We start from the raw sequence: 21,027 nt of genomic DNA on the forward strand, positions 1-21,027 counted from the left end.
ACAAAACACGACTATAGTCACATTTATACTTTTTAAATTTACAACATATTGCGCAACTGCAGGGTCTTGAGACACATGCTAACTCGCAAACTACAGAGCTAAAGGTAGCCGTCAAGTTATTTTCTTTCAACTTAAATAGCCAAAAACTTACCACTTCCACACGGATAGGGAGGATAACTATTAACAGTTATTTAACCCTTAACATGAACATTAATCAAACGTAATATTTTTTTCTGGGTACATGATACCATACAGCAGGGGTCCCCAAACTTTTTCCAGTGAGGGCCACATGACTTTTCCCTCCTCTGAAGGGGGGCCAGGGTCAGGGTCGTTTGTTTGTTTATGTTCTATGACTGGGGCAAAGTGTGTTTGTAGTAACGTTGCCCCCAATAGGTTACCATTTCCAGTTCTATGACAGAAAAATGTACATGCTTTATTGTTCAAGGGGCCGGGTCAAATGTGGAAGTGGGCCGTGTCCGGCCCCTGGGCCTTAGTTTGGGGACCACTGCCATACAGCATCCATATCAAACTTGCGCGGGCTGCACTAACATTAAACTTTCATATCAAGGGGGCCTCAAACCAGTGTCCCGCGGGCCACATTTGGGCCGCGTGTTTGAGACCCCTGTTCTAAAACCATGCATCAAAGGCTACTTATGAACAAGGAAGAGGTCAACAGGAAATTTGATTCCTTAACATGGTTAACTTATTTTCTTCTGCCACACCATGTAACGTCTTAGAAAATGAAATATCTCTAAACAAAAGTGTAATGGTGTCGCGTTGAGCGTATATGCATCGCAATGTTGTATGTTGTGACGCCGAGCACGCTATATGACGTCATCGTGGGAGTGTTCCTCCATGGGGAGAGATGAACGCTCACCAACACAATCCTCTCAGCGCCCATGTAAGTTGACGCCGACAAACCCGCAGACTTTGTCAATTACTCTCCGTGTACCGCCGCGCGACCTGCTCTTTACCACACCGGCTTGTTTGTGCCTTTGTCGAACCTGCCAGAATGTTGTCCCGGAGCTAGCTTGCTAAGTAGCTGCGGCTGTAATGTAGCTCGGAGGCTAGCATGCTAAATGACAGACTGATTGGCCGGTTAGTGGGCGCCTGTTTTGTCGGTCGGGTTAGGCTAGGGTAGGCTAAGCTAGGCTAGGCTAGGCGGGGTGGGGCGACGTTTGTTTACTTTCGGCTTAAAATGGATATCAGTTTTTCTACGTCGATACCACGGGGGACGTTGGAACGATCACGATACCTATTATTATACAGAATATAAACAAGGTGGACAGAATACGTCATACAACCGTTAACTCATTCATTAACAAGCCTTCAAAGCCATACATGTCAATAAACATGACTATTCTCGCGTGATTTAACGCATAAACAGCACATTTAAGTGTTATTGGAACACGCCAAAGGCGTATGTTCTGGGGTGCAGCCTTTCGGTAACCGCTGTGCAAGCAATACACGCCAAAGGACTCCTCGCACCGGTGTGCGCCGTGCACTAAAATAAACTCCCTCCGGCGCAAACACGTTCGCTTTGCACTGTTAAATTGTGTTTGTAAAGGGCACACAGGCCAGCAGAAAAGCACGGCGATACCCCACAGAATTTAACTACCACAACGGTTATAAACTATGACTCACTAAAAAGGACGTTTTGTCCCACGTAAGCGTTGAGTGCGTGATTTCTTGTCGTTAAAGGGAGGCCTGGGAGCGTTAGCCAGCAAGCAAGCAAGCAAGCAAGCAAGCAAGCGGCTTCCTTCATCCTCTTCTTAACTCTTAAACCGTTGAGCTGAAGCTATTAGTGCCGTAAAGTCGTTTGTTTGTGCAACGTTTGCAACACATTTGTCAGGCTGGCAGCACCTTGAATCAACATGTGTGCTCCTCGTTCCACATCCATCACACGCACTGAATGCACCTGTAACTTATTTATGAGGCCTCGAACGCGTCATTGTTGAAGGTATCGCATGCTCTACTAGTAAATGAATTGTAGTGTTGACATTTGTTTCGCCATCAGACAGGGCTGCTGTAATTAAAAATAGACAAGCCTGCAGTGGTCCCATAGGGGCCATGCACTCCTTAATTAACCTTTTTTTTTAAATTCAATTGTAATGAATGGATGTCAATGCCAGGGGTCGGGCTGCACATGAAATTAAAAAGGGATTTAATTTCTAGATATTAATTTTTTTAACTAAAGGAGCTGTATCACACAAACCTTTTTTACTAAAGGACTCACACCCCGTCCCACAGCGAGCCTTGCCACCCGGAGAATGGAGCCAATTCAGTTTAATAGTCACTGGATGTCTAATAGTAATACAGTAAACCTCGGATATATCGGATTCAATTGTTCCCACTGGTTTTGTCCGATATAAGCGAAATCCGTTATATGCGTATACCGGAAAATGTCAGTTTTACGCATATATCGGATTTATATCCGGTATATGCGTAAATGGGATTTTATCCGTTATAAAAAGGCACTTCCTTGACTATGTTTCCAATGTACCTGGACGCGCAGGCAACGCTGCAAACGCTGCAAATGACGTCGTAGAGCGGCCTGTCACGATTCGGCGAATCGGAGCGCCACGATGCGGCCATCCGATATATGCGAGGGAAATTTCATGGAAATGCATTGGAACGGGACTGGAGATTTTGTCCGAAATAGGCGAAATCCGTTATAAAAAATCCGATATATGCAATGAATTTTTATTGGAAATGCATTACAGAAAAATTGGTTCTTTTTTATCTGTGCGTTGTGAGCGAATTTCCGATATATCCGAGTCCGATACATATATCCGAGGTTTACTGTATATTTTGTAAATTGCTGTGATAGAATCCATCCTTTTGTTTTGATGCTTATTTTGCACTGAACAGGAAGTCATTGTGTCATTGTTTAATGTCGTGTAAGTTATGTTTTTTGGCGACATAAACTGACCCATTTGGGTTTGAGATTTTAACGTCGACAAATGCCGGAACTTTAACATGTTGGACTGGAAGTTGCTGAGCTGGTCAACATAAACGGGTTCCACTGTATCCCTTTTTTTGGTATTGTGCAATTCCTGATCACTGGTTTTGTCCGATATAAGCGAAATCCGTTATATGCGTATACCGGAAAATGTCCGTTTTACGCATATATGGGATTTATATCCGGTATATGCGTAAATGGGATTTTATCCGTTATAAAAAGGCACTTCCTTGACTATGTTTCCAATGTACCTGGACGTGCAGGCAACGCTGCAAACGCTGCAAATGACGTCGTATAGCGGCCTGTCACGATTCGGCGAATCGGAGCGCCACGATGCGGCCATCCGATATATGCGAGGGAAATTTCATGGAAATGCATTGGAACGGGACTGGAGATTTTGTCCGAAATAGGCGAAATCCGTTATAAAAAATCCGATATATGCAATGAATTTTTATTGGAAATGCATTACAGAAAAATTGGTTCTTTTTTATCTGTGCGTTGTGAGCGAATTTCCGATATATCCGAGTCCGATACATATATCCGAGGTTTACTGTATATTTTGTAAATTGCTGTGATAGAATCCATCCTTTTGTTTTGATGCTTATTTTGCACTGAACAGGAAGTCATTGTGTCATTGTTTAATGTCGTGTAAGTTATGTTTTTTGGCGACATAAACTGACCCATTTGGGTTTGAGATTTTAACGTCGACAAATGCCGGAACTTTAACATGTTGGACTGGAAGTTGCTGAGCTGGTCAACATAAACGGGTTCCACTGTATCCCTTTTTTTGGTATTGTGCAATTCCTGATCACTGGTTTTGTCCGATATAAGCGAAATCCGTTATATGCGTATACCGGAAAATGTCCGTTTTACGCATATATGGGATTTATATCCGGTATATGCGTAAATGGGATTTTATCCGTTATAAAAAGGCACTTCCTTGACTATGTTTCCAATGTACCTGGACGTGCAGGCAACGCTGCAAACGCTGCAAATGACGTCGTATAGCGGCCTGTCACGATTCGGCGAATCGGAGCGCCACGATGCGGCCATCCGATATATGCGAGGGAAATTTCATGGAAATGCATTGGAACGGGACTGGAGATTTTGTCCGAAATAGGCGAAATCCGTTATAAAAAATCCGATATATGCAATGAATTTTTATTGGAAATGCATTACAGAAAAATCGGTTCTTTTTTATCTGTGCGTTGTGAGCGAATTTCCGATATATCCGAGTCCGATACATATATCCGAGGTTTACTGTATATTTTGTAAATTGCTGTGATAGAATCCATCCTTTTGTTTTGATGCTTATTTTGCACTGAACAGGAAGTCATTGTGTCATTGTTTAATGTCGTGTAAGTTATGTTTTTGGCGACATAAACTGACCCATTTGGGTTTGAGATTTTAACGTCGACAAATGCCGGAACTTTAACATGTTGGACTGGAAGTTGCTGAGCTGGTCAACATAAACGGGTTCCACTGTATCCCTTTTTTTGGTATTGTGCAATTCCTGATCACTGGTTTTGTCCGATATAAGCGAAATCCGTTATATGCGTATACCGGAAAATGTCCGTTTTGCGCATATATCGGATTTATATCCGGTATATGCGTAAATGGGATTTTATCCGTTATAAAAAGGCACTTCCTTGACTATGTTTCCAATGTACCTGGACGCGCAGGCAACGCTGCAAACGCTGCAAATGACGTCGTATAGCGGCCTGTCACGATTCGGCGAATCGGAGCGCCACGATGCGGCCATCCGATATATGCGAGGGAAATTTAATGGAAATGCATTGGAACGGGACTGGAGATTTTGTCCGAAATAGGCGAAATCCGTTATAAAAAATCCGATATATGCAATGAATTTTTATTGGAAATGCATTACAGAAGTCCGTTGTGAGCGAATTTCCGATATATCCGAGTCCGATATATCCGAGGTTTACTGTACTAACAGTAATAACAATAATAAGGGTTGTGTGTGGGGAAAAAAAGTCACTCCAAATCATGATTTTTTTTGCACAACTGTGCATCCCTACTCAAAAAAGAAATGCTGCAGGACTTTCATAACTTTTTGAAATACTGTATATTTAGTTATTATGGTTTGTGTTTTCATTTTATGTGTCATCGTCCACCTGACGAATGCACATCAAACATTTGCTGCGCTTGTCCTGTTAGATAAACAACCTTTGTACAAAAGTTCAACCTACTTGCTTCTGGACGTGCACTCGAGAGGAGACAAGAAGACTTGCGTTGCATTCATGAATCACGGCATGTTCTTATATGCGTGTGTGTGTTTATTTTGCAGCATGTGATTTTTCTAAATGTCCTTGGATACAGCTGACTAAAGGACAACCAAAAGCCACCCCGTAAGATTTTCCTTTGGAGGACTCGTACACCCAGAGGAGGTGGTGTTGGATGTGTTTTTTTGGATTATTATTCCTTGTTCGGTGTCTGCATGACCACATCTGCAGGTATGTAATCTTACTGTAATAATAATAATAATTATTTGCCTTGTTTTTTTTATTAGCTTTACAATGAAATTTTATTTTTGCAGTCAAATTCAATGGACTGCGAGGTGTTTTTAAGCTAGCTTTTTAAGATCAAATGTTCCCGCACACAAAAAAAAGATGGTGTGACCTTGCAGTGCTGCAATGTGCACAGTAATAGGCGAATGTTGGCTGACCCATTTCAAGAAGATGACTTTGCCCTCAGCTTAGAGGAAGGAGTCAGACGCTGCTGTAATTTCACGGCCCAGGGCGGTGGGGGTATTTGCTCCAAGCTCGAGGGATGTTTGCTTCCAGTGTAGGTTTTTTTTTTTTTTTAGGTGCATGCATCCGGTGAAACTCTTGGATAATGGCTGCCATTATGACAGCATGATTGGTACCGCTTCAATTATTCAGTTTTGGTTTCTATGCAAGACTCTATGATTGTTCTTATTTTTAAACCGGTGTTCCTGTAGGAAATACCAGTAATAAAAGTGGTAATTATGGGTGTCATGGGACGAGAGACACAAGATTGGGTCCATGAGAACGAGACTAGGCAAGATATTAACATTAATTTTAAGAAAAGTACAAAGGAAAAAACATGATTGGACAAACTTGATTTCACTGAGTCACTAAACAATGCAGGTGTGTTTTGAAATATTTGTCCCACAAATAAATAAATCTAATAATAATAATAATAATAATAATAATAATAATAATAGAGCTGACTGTTTTTCTGTTTTCGACTTGTGTTTTTACATTTGTTTTTTAAATTTTATTACTGCAATGAATCGCATTATGGATATTCATTGTGGATAATGGCTCTCGCTGTGGTTTGCTGGAGTCTCAAAGCTTTAGAAATGGCTTCATAACCCTTGATAGATAACTGATAGATCTCAATTAGTGTCTTTCTGGAGCGGGCAGGTACAATAAATTTTTCCACACATGGACATTTTTTGGAAGCTTTTTTTTTATTCAACTGTCAATGAAAAAGTATTACGTTTATGAATATCAACTTCTACTGGAAATTCGCTTGCAGTATCACAGAGGGGACAATGCAACCAATTAATAGTGATGAACGAGGGATTACTGTATAATATATAGCCTGACTGCATTACAGTATATGTGTACAGTCCGAGCTCTGAGACTCCTCTTTTTTGTGCAAGTTGCTAATATTTATTTTTCACCCTAATTTCATTTCACCTTTTAATGTTAGCCACAATTGTTTATTGAGATGATTTCCTTGAAGAGAATGATATTTGAGTGATGGACAGTTTACTTTACTAAAGTCTACTTGTTGTACACAGTGTTTTTTATACATTGGGGCAGGGGTCTCAAACTCAATTTACTTGAGGGCCACTGGAGCTAGGGTCTGGGTGAGACTGGGCCGCATCAGGTTTTCAAAAAAAAAAACGCATTTATTAAAAATAGAAAAATGAAAAAACTTTGCTTTGGTTCCAATTTTCTACAATAAAAGCTCTGATAAAACATTCCACTGTTCTCAAATATCTTAATTTTTATTTTTCTACACAAAATAAGATGAAAAATAAATAAACAAATCAAGAATAAAGAAAATTAATCAATCAGTAATAAATAAATATAATAATAATAAAATGGAAAATAATTTAAAATTAAGAAACCACTTATAGTTGGTGGTTAGACAAATTATTTGTTTCAGATTAAAATGAACAAAGCATTATTAGAGCCCTGTAGACATGACAAAACACGACTATAGTCACATTTATACTCTTTTTATTTACAACATATTGCGCAACTGCAGGGTCTTGAGACACATGCTAACTCGCAAACTAGAGAGCTAGCGACCTAAACGGTAGCCTTCAAGTTATTTCCTTTCAACTTAAATAGCCAAAAACTTACCACTTCCACACGGATAGGGAGGATAACTATTAACAGTTATTTAACCTTTAACATGAACATGAATCAAACGTAATAATTTTTTCTGGGTACATGATACCATACAGCATCCATATCAAACTTGCGCGGGCCGCACTAACATCAAACTTTCTTATCAAGGCGGGGGCCTCAAACTAGTGTCCTGCGGGCCACATTTGTCCCGCGGGCCACGTGTTTGAGACCCCTGGTCTTGAGACACATGCTAACTCGCAAACTAGAGCGCTCGCGACCTAAACGGTAGCCTTCAAGTTATTTCCTTTCAACTTAAATAGCCAAAAACTTACCACTTCCACACGGATAGGGAGGATAACTATTAACAGTTATTTAACCTTTAACATGAACATGAATCAAACGTAATAATTTTTTCTGGGTACATCATACCATACAGCATCCATATCAAACTTGCGCGGGCCGCATTAACATTAAACTTTCATATCAAGGCAGGGGCCTCAAACTAGTGTCCTGCGGGCCACATTTGGCCCGCGGGCCGCGTGTTTGAGACCCTTGCATTGGGGTCCATTTTGTGTTGAGTTGTTTAAAAAACCAAACAAACCAATATTTATTTATTTTTTTACTTTAGTTTTTTGGCTTCTTCTTGTCGGTCAGTGTTGGTGTTTTTCCAGCTTGCCTCTGAATGAATCGTCAGCCTTGACGTTGAGGCTTATACATCCCATAGCTGTATCTGTGTTGCAGTACTGTTGTTTGTTATTATGGTTAGAATTAAAATGACTTTTAGATTTTTCTGCCCTGGTCAGCATGTCTTCAATGTGTCTAGACATCCACTAGAAAACACTAATAGGCTCGGTGTTGAATTATTCATTTCTATATGTAATTTAATATTCAACAAATAATGATTTTGGTGATGATTTGTGTTTTCTTTAGCAAGAGGTGCTCTGTGAGTCAGAAGAGGGAGAGGCTGGGCTGATGGTAAGCAATCACCTGTTCTTATCACTTCTACTGTGTTAATTGGTGTGTCCTTGACTGGAAGCCAGAACGCCGGCTTGGCCCGCTACGACATTACAGCTTTTAAACTTGAAATGAGAATTAAAAAGGTGAGGCGGGAAAGAGAGACTGCCAGACTCTGCTGCCAGGAATCCACTTGATTTTTCCACATTTAGTATGCTCTCTTTGTTTGCATCATGCGGGCACAATCATTTGAATCATTTCTGAAATGTTAACGCCAGACAAAACAGGACAGCATTTCAGAAACAGAATTTTTTGTTTGTTTTTGTTTTTTTTTTAGATTTAGGAGGTTGGTGCTGCCAGTCATGCCACAAAGTCAAATAGCGGATGTCTCTGCACCAACCCACTTAATTCTGCTTCCTGTGTTCTGTTCTGTTGACCACTCACTGCTGCATGTTTTAATTCATTTTTCCGATCACTTTTTTGTTTTTATGGTAGACAAGCATGACATTGAGCCGGGACACTGATGCATGCCCACTCAAAAAGTTCAACTGAGCGCCATCCAACCAGCCTCTCAGAAAAAGGGAGGGGAGGGGGGGTGTCGACGCCGTGTAGCTAGTACCGTGCACCCCCCAAGTAGCGCTGGAGGCCTCTGATGGATCAGGGTAGTAGTGAGCAGTGTCCAGAGGAAGCGGACTCGGGAGGCCGGGCGGAGCACGAGGGTGGCAGGAGGGCGTCTGAGTCGGAGCACGGTTTGTCCAAAATCACCCACAACGCCCTGGAGAACATGGGGGCGTTGGGCCACGGCCTGAAGCAGCTCTTCCAGCCACAGCGCAGACGCTCCTCAGTGTCCCCACAAGACACGGCCGTGTCGTGCGCCGGAGCACCTCCTTCCTCCGAGCCCGCCGCCGCCGACGCAGTCTCAGAAAGCGGGGACACTCGGGCCCCTTCAGCTCTCTCTGTGGACTCTGACGGCCCTGCCGCTTCCGCCCCCCCTCCCGCAGCTCTGAGCCGCGTCCTGCAGCAGATCCGCGGTGCTCCGCCAATGATGAAGCGAGGCACCAGCCTGCAGAGCCGCCGCAGCAAGGCGGCCGTCACCGGGGATGCCCCCCAGAAAGGCAGCCCCCAGATTCACCGGCGTAGCACCCATGAGGCCCTGCTGCAGGCTGGGCGCCCTCGCTCCTCCTCCACCACGGACACCCCCAGCAACCCCGCCCTGGCGGACATGCTGCTCACATCCAGCCACCACTCCACGGAGGAGCCTGACAAGGTCAGTAGAAACAGGAAGTACTGTACGCTCACTCGGTTATGCAATTTTGTGAATTTCCAAACAAAAACCAAACATATACAAAAGGTTCACAGCTGGAAATGGTGATTAATTTGTAAACTGACTAATTTCATAAAAATTTTGAATATTTTGACAGCCGTAATTGTAATACAAGTGTCAGCTGGGATAGGCTCCAGCATACCCGCGACCCTAATGAGTATAAGCAGTACAGAAAATGGATGCATGTCCTTTTAGTGAGAGCATTTGTGTTCTCCGCCAACCGCAGGATCGTTACGACGGCTCGGCCCCCGCCGTCTCCCCCAACGCCATCTCCTGCGGCGCCGACAGCTACGACGTGGTGGACAGCACGCCGGACCCCCAGCGCACCAAGCAGGCAATTGCCCAGCTCCAGCAGAAGATCCTCAAACTCACCGAGCAAATCAAAATCGAACAGACGGCACGCGACGACAACGTGGCCGAGTACCTGAAGCTGGCCAACAACGCCGACAAGCTGCAGAGCGTGCGGATCAAGCAGGTGTTTGAGAAGAAGAACCAAAAGTCCTCCCAGACCATACAGCACCTGCAGAAGAAGCTGGAAAACTACCACCGCAAGCTCCGCGAGGTGGAGCACAACGGCATCCCGCGTCAGCCCAAAGATGTTTTACGAGACATGCACCAGGGCCTCAAGGACGTTGGCGCCAAGGTATGAACACGCTAAATGTTACTGATGCTCTTGTTATGTTATATATATGTCAGTGTTTTTCAACCTTTTTTGAGCCACGGCACGTTTTTTTTACATTGGAAAAATCCACTAACCAAAAATGTTCCAAAATGTCACCACGACCTCACACATGCATCAATAAGTCTATGGGAGGAACAAGGTAGGTGTTGCCACACGGACCAATATTACATTGCTCTGCCAGTCTTTACACCACAGACACTCCACAGTAGCCACGTTTTTACATCACCACTTTTTCTCTTTCCCAATGACCTTTCGGGAAACAATGGTATCCATGGAAAGGAATATTCCAATCTGTTGTCTACATGCGCCGTGAAAATCAACCAGAATAGTCAATAGGGCATGCCCAGTAAAACGTAAACATCAACATCACGTGATACCGGCTTCCCCGAGTTTTTCTTTCACTTGTTGGAATAACTCCGTATTGCCAGTTTTTCGTCTGTCCAGTCTTGAAATTTTGTTTCAAAAACAAACTTTGCTTAGTCCAGTGCCGATTGCTGGCCTCCATTTTTAAAAGTGAAGAACGTCTGGATCTGCGTGTTACGTCATATCTGAGCATGCGCTGAAAGAACGCACCCGGGATCAATTTAAACAGGAAAAGATCAAATTCAATCCTGCTAATATTTTATAATTAAACTCAGGACATGTTTTATATAGATATATATTTTATTTTTTTAATAAAACTGGACTTGTGAATAAAGTATAGAAGGGTTTAGATCAGGGGTGGGCAAACTTTTTGACTCGCGGGCCGCATTGATTTAACAAAACGGGGGGGGGGGGGGGCAGACTATATATTTTACACGTAACAGTCCACCTGGTATTATTGTATCTGTAAAATTGTCATGCAATCTGCTATTATTATTTATTATTTTATATTTATATTTAAATATTTTATATTTAAATATGTTAAAATGTATTATTATTATTATCATCATTATGCTTGTGTCCCTTTTTTCAGGAGCACTTTGTAAACAACAGACCACATCAAATAACAAAATTGATAAAACCATCAAAAGGTTGGCTCAAGCAATGATGCCAGTTCGTATGTTGAGTTTAAATGAAATACTTTGGAAAGAACGGACGGGCCGTATTCAAACACTTGGCGGGCCGGATGTGGCCCCCGGGCCGTAGTTTGCCCACCCCTGGTTTAGATTCTGCTTCACAGATGGCGCTAATGCACACAAAAGCTGCTTGCCAACCGCCAATAAACAACAGAAGAAGAAAAACACCACGAAGAATGAATTTCCGTTTGAGCGGGTACAAGATACCTCAATCGGATTGGTTAAAGGAATATTCCATCCCTGTTCAATTCTTTCCGTTTGAGCAAATAAACCAAATGCAATTGGAATATTTGGGTCCATGTATTCACGGATTCATAATATTTGCAAATGATGATTAATCAATGTTAACTATAAAAAGTGATATTGGATAATTCCTCACGGCACACCTGACGGTTTCTCAAGGTACACAGTACACAGGTACAATCACTGATATATATATATATATATATTTTCATGAGCACAGGCAGCAGCAAATCTATTTGTGGCGGTCCAAATGTTGCTAAATAAATGATACTTATTGAAGTGTAATGTGGATGTATTCCATTTGAGACCGGTGGTGTATTCTTGCATGTTAGCATGATGGCTAACAATCTGCCCTCGTCCGTTCAAGGTGACAGGCGGCCTCTCCAGCATTTCCCAAGCCACTCATTCAGCGGCCGGAGCCGTGGTGTCCAAGCCCAAAGAATTCGCTTTCCTCATCCGCAACAAGTTCGGCAGCGCCGACAACATCGCGGCCCTCAAAGACTCTCTAGATGAGACCCAAGGAGACGAGGGGGTCGTCGGCACCGGGGGTATGAGGACCCTCGCCGCGGCGGGGCACCTGCAGTCTAGTCCAAAGTACGGCAGTGAGGATGACTGCTCGAGTGCTACTTCCGGTTCGGCGGGGCCAAACAGCACCACCGGAGGTCCAGGCGGGCCCCCCAGCTCCAGAGGGAACACGCTTGATCCGTCGCAAGCCTCGGGCTTTGACGCGATACTCCATGAGCTCCAAGAATTGCGGGACAACCAAGGTCGACTCGAGGAGTCCTTTGAGAATTTAAAGTCGCACTATCAGCGGGATTACACCATGATCATGGAGGCCCTGCAGGAGGAGCGATTCAGGCAGGAAGACGCTACGCTACGCGCATCACATGATGCATGCTTACTAACGACTAACGACGGGTTGCTCCCCTGCAGGTGTGAACGCTTAGAGGAGCAGCTCAACGACCTGACGGAGCTTCACCAGAATGAAATACTCAACTTGAAACAGGAATTAGCCAGCATGGAGGAGAAGATCGCCTACCAGTCTAACGAAAGAGCCCGAGACATTCAGGTGAGCACAAACGCACACACCGATACCGACCCTGCCCTCCCCAAACACACCCTGGTCTTATTGTCGGCGCTGACAGAGTCATGTGTCACGCTCTTACTCACTCTTACAAACCTGCATAAACAATACAAGTATTGTCAGAAAAGGGTGAGCTCACTTGTCAAAGGTTGGACTTGTTCTGCTGGAGCTACAAAGTGAGATCATTGACAGGAGCAATATCATGCAGCAATGCTGTCACGGTAGAACAAGATCCCACTTATGTCCAACAACTAGGCCAGTCACAATAACCAATAAATCAATTAATTGCATGATAAATAAAAGATAATTCAATATTTTTGCCGGACTCAATAGGGAAATTGCATAAGAAAAAGACAAACAAATGCAATACAATAAGAATAAGATTTGCACATTTACAAATAGTGTGTAGAACAGGGGTCTCAAACACGCGGCCCACGGGCCAAATGTGGCCCGCAGGACACTAGTTTGAGGCCCCCGCCTTGATATGAAAGTTTAATGTTCGTGCGGCCCGCGCAAGTTTGATATGGATGCTGTATGGTATCATGTACCCAGAAAAAATTATTACGTTTGATTAATGTTCATATTAAAAGGTTAAATAACTGTTAATAGTTATCCTCCCTATCCGTGTGGAAGTGGTAAGTTTTTGGCTATTTAAGTTGAAAGGAAATAACTTGAAGGCTACCGTTTAGGTCGCTAGCTCTCTAGTTTGCGAGTTAGCATGTGTCTCAAGACCCTGCAGTTGCGCAATATGTTGTAAATAAAAAGAGTATAAATGTGACTATAGTCGTGTTTTGTCATGTCTACAGGGCTCTAATAATGCTTTGTTCATTTTAATCTGAAAAAAATCATTTGTCTACCCACCAACTATATGTGCTTTCTTAAGTTTTTATTATTTGCCGTTTTACTATTATTATTATTATATTTATTACTGATTGATTGATTTTCTTTATTCTTGATTTATTTATTTTTCATCTTATTTTGTGTAGAAAAATAAAAAGTAAGATATTTGAGAACAGTGGAATGTTTTATCAGAGCTTTTCTTGTAGAAAATCAAAACCAAAGCAAAGTTTATTCATTTTTCTGTTTTTAATATTTTTTTTTTTTTTTTTTGGAAAACCTGATACGGCCCAGTCTTGCCCAGACCCTAGCTCCAGTGGCCCCCAAGTAAATTGAGTTTGAGACCCCTGGTGTAGAATATTCTAAATACAAGTAAATGTACACTTCATACAAGGGATGGCAGACAGCACCGGGTGAATTATCTTTGACAGACATGTGAGGTATTGTAGAGCTGCACGGTGTGTGGAATGAATGAAGTCCTGTAGCGTTTACTGTGGGAACCGGTGGAGTCCGCTGCCCCGCTATTGTCCGGTGGGGCAGGTGGGTATTCTGTTGTCCACGATATAGAGCAGTCTATCCAGTGTCCTCTTGTCTCTATTACAGACTAGGGATCGACCGATATGTTTTTTTTTTGGGGCCGATTCCGATTTTTTTCCATCACCCTTAGCCGATGGCCGATTTTGCTTGGGCCGATATTTGTGGCCGATACTGCTTTTGATCCCTCAATTTACATGAAAAAATTACCATGATAGCAAATATTATCATATACTACAGTATTAATTAGCCCTGTACCCTAGAAACCGCCCATGAATGATACGGGAAAAGGCCGAAATGATACTGTGTCAAAGCCCAGGGCAGTGATACTGATAAAATATAGATTTTAACCATGTCCAGTATCAGCCCCCATAGCTGTCCAATCAGAGCGCGCTGCTCTGGTATCGTGCCCGTGAAACAACCAATCAGAGAACAGCGCACGAGCGTGAACACACAGCGTTTGTTTTGCTGCCGTCTGTGCTTTGTCAACATATTATTGTTGAAATACTTTTGCAATTATTGTGTTTACACTGTTTAGATATAATACATGTAATAAACATGGATCACACCTTTTGGTCTCGGGCTGATACTGACACTTGGGGGCATGATACCGGGCCTGATACCAGACAAACCATGTGATAACCTCTAATTCCAGGTCTCATGTTTAAAGAAATATTTATTGAAATGTAAACACTGAACACAGTAGGATTCAGCTTTCTTAAACACACATTTAAACGGCATTATCAACTTTAAAATACATAAATATTCAACCATATGCAAAACATTTCTGTCGTAGTTGGAGCACAGTGTGATGCGCACCCCGTCCACCCCCGCCTCCACACACACAAACACATCACACTGGCACAATTTAGTACGATATATAAAACATTTCTCTCATCATTAAAGTTGGTGTTGTGCACGATAAAGACCTCATAAGCAGACACGGCTGCTCCAATTCCTTCTATGTGTGTGTGTGTGTGTGTGTGTGTGCTCGGAGAGAGCGCACACACATAACACGACACGCATTTAAAGTTGCATAGTCGTTCATTCTTGTTCTGCTCAACTAGTGAGAGTGCTTTTATTCGTCTGTTGCGTTGGTATGTGATGTTTTTGGGCTTTGTTGTTGTCCCACCGTGATTTAAACTGTTATGCCTAGCGATCACCCAGTGAAATGTGATGGGCTTAGTAAAGTGTTAAAAGCAAGTTAACTCTATTACTTGTAAAAAACGCGCCCTTGATGTGATTCAACAGTGGGGGCGGGGCACCGCGACTACGTGTGTTGCAGGGTCCTCTGCCGCCGAGGCAACACAAAGCTGCCCTAAATCATGCGGTGGAAAAATACATCGGCGAACCCACGCGCGTATCGGCCAATACCGATACAAGGAAAAACGCAAATATCGGCCCGATATATCGGTCAATCCTTATCACAGACTGGTAGAAAATCACATTGAAGGGCCTAAGCTTCCTCTGTGCATGCATGTTTGATTTCCTCCTGTCAACCAAAAGGCTGGATGACAAGACGATTCACTCTGCATCAGTCTCAACACCTGGGCGCTTTTGGTTTTTATAGCGGAATGAATCACTCAGTGTTGTTTTCCCAGTGGGAAGAGGCTAGTGAGAGTGAGTGCTGCAGCACTCTGTGTGTTTGTGTGTGGAATACTGGGCGCTCTTTTCTTTATAGACAAACTGGTTCACGCAGAAGTCCAGTAGCGTCAACACCGCACGGGTTCAGACCAGGGAGGCCGTTCCTCCCAATCACCCCCCCCTCCAGGTCACACTGTCATTGCCTACATGGGCGTGGAAGTCTCTTTCTTTTTGGGGGCAACTGTCTTCCATCCTTCTCAGTTGCCTTTATAAGTTGGTGTTTACATTGTACATTTTCAGTGATAGGAGTAGCAGATATTGGTACACACGAGCCTATAGCGCCCTCTTGTGGCTGTCTATGTGGAAAAACATGTACTGTATAAGTCGCAGGACCTGGCAAACCATAAAGGTTGATATTGGTGTCTACATGAAAAGCGATATACAGTAAACCTCGGATATATCAGATTCAATTGTTCCCACTGGTTTTGTCCGATATAAGCGAAATCTGTTATATGCGTATACCGGGAAAATGTCAGTTTTACGCATATATCGGATTTATATCCGGTATATGCGTAAAACGGATTTTATCCGTTATAAAAAGGCACTTCCTTGACTATGTTTCCAATGTACCTGGACGCGCAGGCAACGCTGCAAATGACGTTGTATAGCAGCCTGTCACGATTTGGCGAATCGGAGCGCCACGATGCGGCCATCCGATATATGCGAGGGAAATTTAATGGAAATGCATTGGAACGGGACTGGAGATTTTGTCCGAAATAGGTGAAATCCGTTATAAAAAATCCGATATATGCAATGAATTTTTATTGGAAATGCATTACAGAAAAATTGGTTCTTTTTAATCTGTCCGTTGCGAGTGAATTTCCGATATATCCGAGTCCGATATATCCGAGGTTTACTGTATTGGTTTTCGGCAAAAAAGCCAATACAAAAAAGTAAATAAAGGTTTGTGTGATTTGTGTTGATATTAGATCAGCGTTGAATCGACCCCTAGTTACAAGTACATGTGCAAAAGTACAAGCAAGGGCTAGTTTCAATTTGTATTGGTATATTATACTGCAACGGTTTCCATTGTACCGGCTTCTTAAAATTGTCGGCCATGTTTGTGTTTGTTTGCCTGAATGTACATGACAATGTGTTGTCTGTTACCAATAGGAGGCGCTGGAGGCATGTCAGACCCGCATCTCCAAGATGGAGCTGCAGCTTCAGCAGCAGCAGCAGCAGGTGGTGCAGCTGGAGGGTCTGGAGAACGCCACGGCGCGAACTCTCCTGGGCAAACTGATCAATGTGCTGCTGGCCGTCATGGCCGTCCTCCTGGTGTTCGTGTCCACGGTGGCCAATTGCGTGGTGCCCCTGATGAAGACGCGCAGCCGCACGGTCTCCACGCTGCTCCTCGTCGTCCTCACCGCCTTCCTGTGGCGCCACTGGTACGCTTTCTCAGAGTATCTGCATCGATTCCTGCTGCATCCCAGGTGACCTGATGGGAAGCGCCTTTTTCCAATCCAACACAAGAGTGGAGTGGCCAGTGGCGGCAACGCTGCTTCTTAACCGCCATCACTTCATCACCCAAGAGAGACAAGATGGCCGCTCCTTTGGCGGCTTTGGCGCGATTGTGGCTTTGAGAGAACTGCACACTTGATTTTTCTCTCTCCTGAGTGAATTTGTTTACACGTTTGCGTCATCCTCGTTCACGTCTGTATTGCTTTTAAAGGCGAATCATTCAAACGCGTATTTATTTGTTTTTAACGCTCATCTGCTGATTGACTTCACTTTTAATTTGTAATTTATCGCTTTTCCATCCGCCATCTTTTACTTTTCCTAACGACTTTTTGTTTTAAATGTTAGCTTTTGTGACCAACTCTTCCTCACTAAAGACTCCATCCTTGAATCTGGATCAAATAATATTAACGACGTGAACCGTCATGGAGACACAACGTCTGCTTTGAGAGCTTCAAGCCACCTGGATATTTGACTGTCGAGGAAGATGACCTATGAACTCAACTAACATACTTGAAGAGCAGTTTCAGTGCTCAAAGACTCAGTGCTTCCGTACTGTTTCTATTAGTGACAATGAAATAGTCCGATTTTTTTTTTTTTTAAAGACAAATAAATTCCCTGTTTTAAAAGGTGCTATTGGAGGTCTTTTCTGATTTGAAGTGTTACAAGCACAGGTACAACAACAGTGTCAAAACTCCAGTACAGTAAACCTCAGATATATCGGATTCAATTGTTCCCACTGGTTTTGACCGATATAAGCGAAATCCGTTACATGCGTATACCGGAAAATGTCCGTTTTACGCATATATCGGATTTATATCCGGTATATGCGTAAATCGGATTTTATCCGTTATAAAAAGGCACTTTCTTGACTATGTTTCTAATGTACCTGGACTGAGCAATGAAAAGAGACGTAAGGTAATGAGAATTTAACTTTATTGGACTCTGAGCATAACAAATTGTTAATTAAGCTAGGCCCTGTTACGCCCGTCAGGCCTACGTTATTTCCAATAGTGAGGTTAAGATCCCATTCACTGCTGTGCTAGTATCATTGACGTCACTCACTTTTATATTTGTCCTAAATCTGGAGCCAGGAGAAAGACAATAGCCAGTGACATCAACAAGATTAGCATAACGATGCGGCCATGCGATATATGCGAGGGAAATTTAATGGAAATGCATTGGAACGGGACTGGAGATTTTGTCCGAAATAGGCGAAATCCGTTATAAAAAATCCGATATATGCAATGAATTTTTATTGGAAATGCATTACAGAAAAATCGGTTCTTTTTTATCTGTCTGTTGTGAGCGAATTTCCGATATATCCGAGGTTTACTGTATATACAAGGATATACAGTGGTGTGGAAAAAAGTGTTGGCCCTCTTCCTCATGTTTGTCACACAAGTGTATCAGGTCATCAAACACACTTATATTATATATATAACAATATAATATATATATTAGTTAATGACAACACAACTGAACATAAAATGCAGCTTTTAAATTCAGCATTTTATTATTAGGGGAAGAAAAAAAATCCAAACCTACATGGCCGATGTGTGGATAAGTGATTGCCCCCCAAAACTGGTTGGGTCACCCTTAGCAGCAACGAGTCTCTTTACAGCGCCGTATATTTTACTGTCGCTATGATGCGCTTTTTCTGAATTGTGGTGTTACTTTTTGACGTGTCAACCAAGACAGTCCCTCAACATCCAGAGCCTTGAGGAATTCAGGGTGAAACTCGTCCGCCCTTGGAGCTTTGCCACTGGGGAACATATCACAGTATGTGCCAATGATGGGTGCAGTCCTGTGTGACACAGATCATCAAGGGTCTTCCGTATGCAGAAGCATGCAGAAGCCTCAAGGAACGACAACTCGCTCCTTTTATATTCTCCCAAGTCGACCAGATTGTCATCTCTTGCAGTAATACCACCTAAGTAGGTATCACCTATGGTGATCTATATTCACCAATGGTTAGGTGAAAAGGTGAAAAAGTAGACGCCCTGGTAGGGGGGCTGTGAAAATGACTTTCTCTGCATGTTGCAAGTTCTTGACAACTTGACAAAATGGCGAAGAACGCTTCCGCTTTTGCCTCAACACTATACATCACCAAGATTGATTTGAAACCTATCAATGTATGGACGCTTAAATTGTATAAATACAAATATTTGCAGCACATCCGTTTTAAAAATTTTGTTTTGTTTTGTTTTTGGTTTTAAATCCTATGTGTGATTTTTTTTTTAACTATTTGCAAGCTTATTTGTCATTGAGCCATTTCGTTCCACCTATACACTGCACACACTGAGCTGCCAATTTGTGCTACACAAGATGGCGGCGTGTGCAGTGCTGAGCTGCCAAGTTGTGCTACACAAGATAGCGGCGTGTGCAGTGCTGAGCTGCCAGGTTGTGCTACACAAGATGGCGGCGGCGTGTGCAGTGCTGAGCTGCCAAGTTGTGCTACACAAAATGGCGGCGTGTGCAGTGAAGCACTGCGCGACACAGCGACACCACGCACTGTGTGTTATGTCCGGGTGTGAGCTTTCCACGTCTTTCTATTTCTGTGGTCCAAGACCATTTGTGGACTGTGGTGTGTGACTGAGGATTACGCACAGTAGATGGCGCCACATCCTAACTCCACAAACTCCGCTTAAATTGCATTTGGAATGTATGGTAGAATTAAAGCTCAGTTAGCCTATAGCTACCAAGTGACGTTAGCTTAACTTAGCACATACATTCCATGATACGGTACACTATACATAAACTGATGATATACAGCAGCTTCATACCTTCATGTTTGGCCCATTTCTCCTCTTCTTCGTTCCTCTTCTTTCTAAATTGTGCTCGGTGGCTTTTAGCTTCTTTTTTTCAATATTTTATTAACACAAATGAATGACAGTTAATAATCGTCTCCACTAGCAATCAAGGCTAAACCAAGTCATTATTAATGAGGGATTTATATTTTCCTCGTGACATAACTTGTTTCAGACTCTAAAATTAGGTATGTAGTTTAAAGATTAAAATGTAATACTACCAATGAAATATATTTCATTTTTCAGTAACTGGTGCTTTTTACCTTATAATTAATGTGAGGGCTGAGGCTCGGCGATAAATTAACCCCCATCACTACTCACTTTAGTTTGGTCCACGTCACGTGGTGTACGTTTGCTCAGGTCTGAGCAGCATGTATGTGTGTATCCCGCCTGTAGAGGGCACCCTTCTGCCATACATATCCTGACTTAATGAGCATAAATCTAAAACCCTTCCAAGCATTTACTGAAAACAAAATAAAATACATATAACAGTATTAACAAAGCAAGATACACAAAATGAACATGAACATGAAGTCACCTCTCTTTCATATGTGATTGTACCTGGTGAGACTGTATAGAAGGACTTGGGAGAAGGTGGCCTCCTTCTAATTGCAACCCAGTGAAAATGTTGCTTTTTATTGTTTATCTGTGATGTTTTTTTCTATTCCACTCCCTCTGTCTTTGGTGCTGAAAGTATGTGGAGGTGGAAAGAACATGCAGTAAAGCATCTGTGGTGTTATGGAGCTGAGAAAGAAAACTAAATTCAAATTCAAAGTAGTCATATTGAGCATTGGGTCAATTGGGTTGAATGACACCCTGGGCAGATTGATGCTATGTAATGTTAATAACGTTAGCTTATTTGATCATATGCGTTCCATAGTGTGGTGTACATAAAGTGATGGTGTATTTTTGACGCCTTTTCTCCTCTTTTTTCTAAATGATGCACATGGCAACTTCATCTTTGTCTTTTCCGTGTTTTGTTGACATAAATTAACAACACTATTATCATCATCTCCTACAATATCATGAACATGATATAATATTAGCAATTAAATGTGTTTTATTTTTTGTTGGGGTAATAACTATAA

General features: G+C 42.6%; 1 protein-coding gene across 3 annotated transcripts; it reads left to right on the plus strand.

Moving 5' to 3' along the window:
- The first annotated feature begins 763 nt into the window (after positions 1-763).
- tmcc1b (transmembrane and coiled-coil domain family 1b) lies at positions 764-17,920 on the plus strand. Of its 3 annotated transcripts, none has more exons than XM_058055190.1 (8): positions 764-901; positions 5,271-5,436; positions 8,245-8,289; positions 8,764-9,535; positions 9,819-10,235; positions 11,943-12,433; positions 12,509-12,644; positions 16,788-17,920. In XM_058055190.1, exons 4-8 carry the CDS (start codon positions 8,921-8,923, stop codon positions 17,106-17,108), a joined length of 1,980 nt encoding a protein of 659 aa, XP_057911173.1. In that variant the 5' UTR covers positions 764-901; positions 5,271-5,436; positions 8,245-8,289; positions 8,764-8,920; the 3' UTR covers positions 17,109-17,920. The 3 variants fall into 3 exon arrangements, with proteins under 3 accessions (XP_057911173.1, XP_057911175.1, XP_057911174.1); XM_058055192.1 differs by lacking the exon at positions 764-901 and adding an exon at positions 972-1,625; XM_058055191.1 differs by lacking the exon at positions 764-901 and adding an exon at positions 1,646-1,960.
- Positions 17,921-21,027: the final 3,107 nt, after the last annotated feature.

The sequence above is a fragment of the Doryrhamphus excisus genome, chromosome 18 (genome assembly GCF_030265055.1).
Source record: "Doryrhamphus excisus isolate RoL2022-K1 chromosome 18, RoL_Dexc_1.0, whole genome shotgun sequence".
Classification (NCBI taxonomy): Eukaryota; Metazoa; Chordata; class Actinopteri; order Syngnathiformes; family Syngnathidae; genus Doryrhamphus; species Doryrhamphus excisus.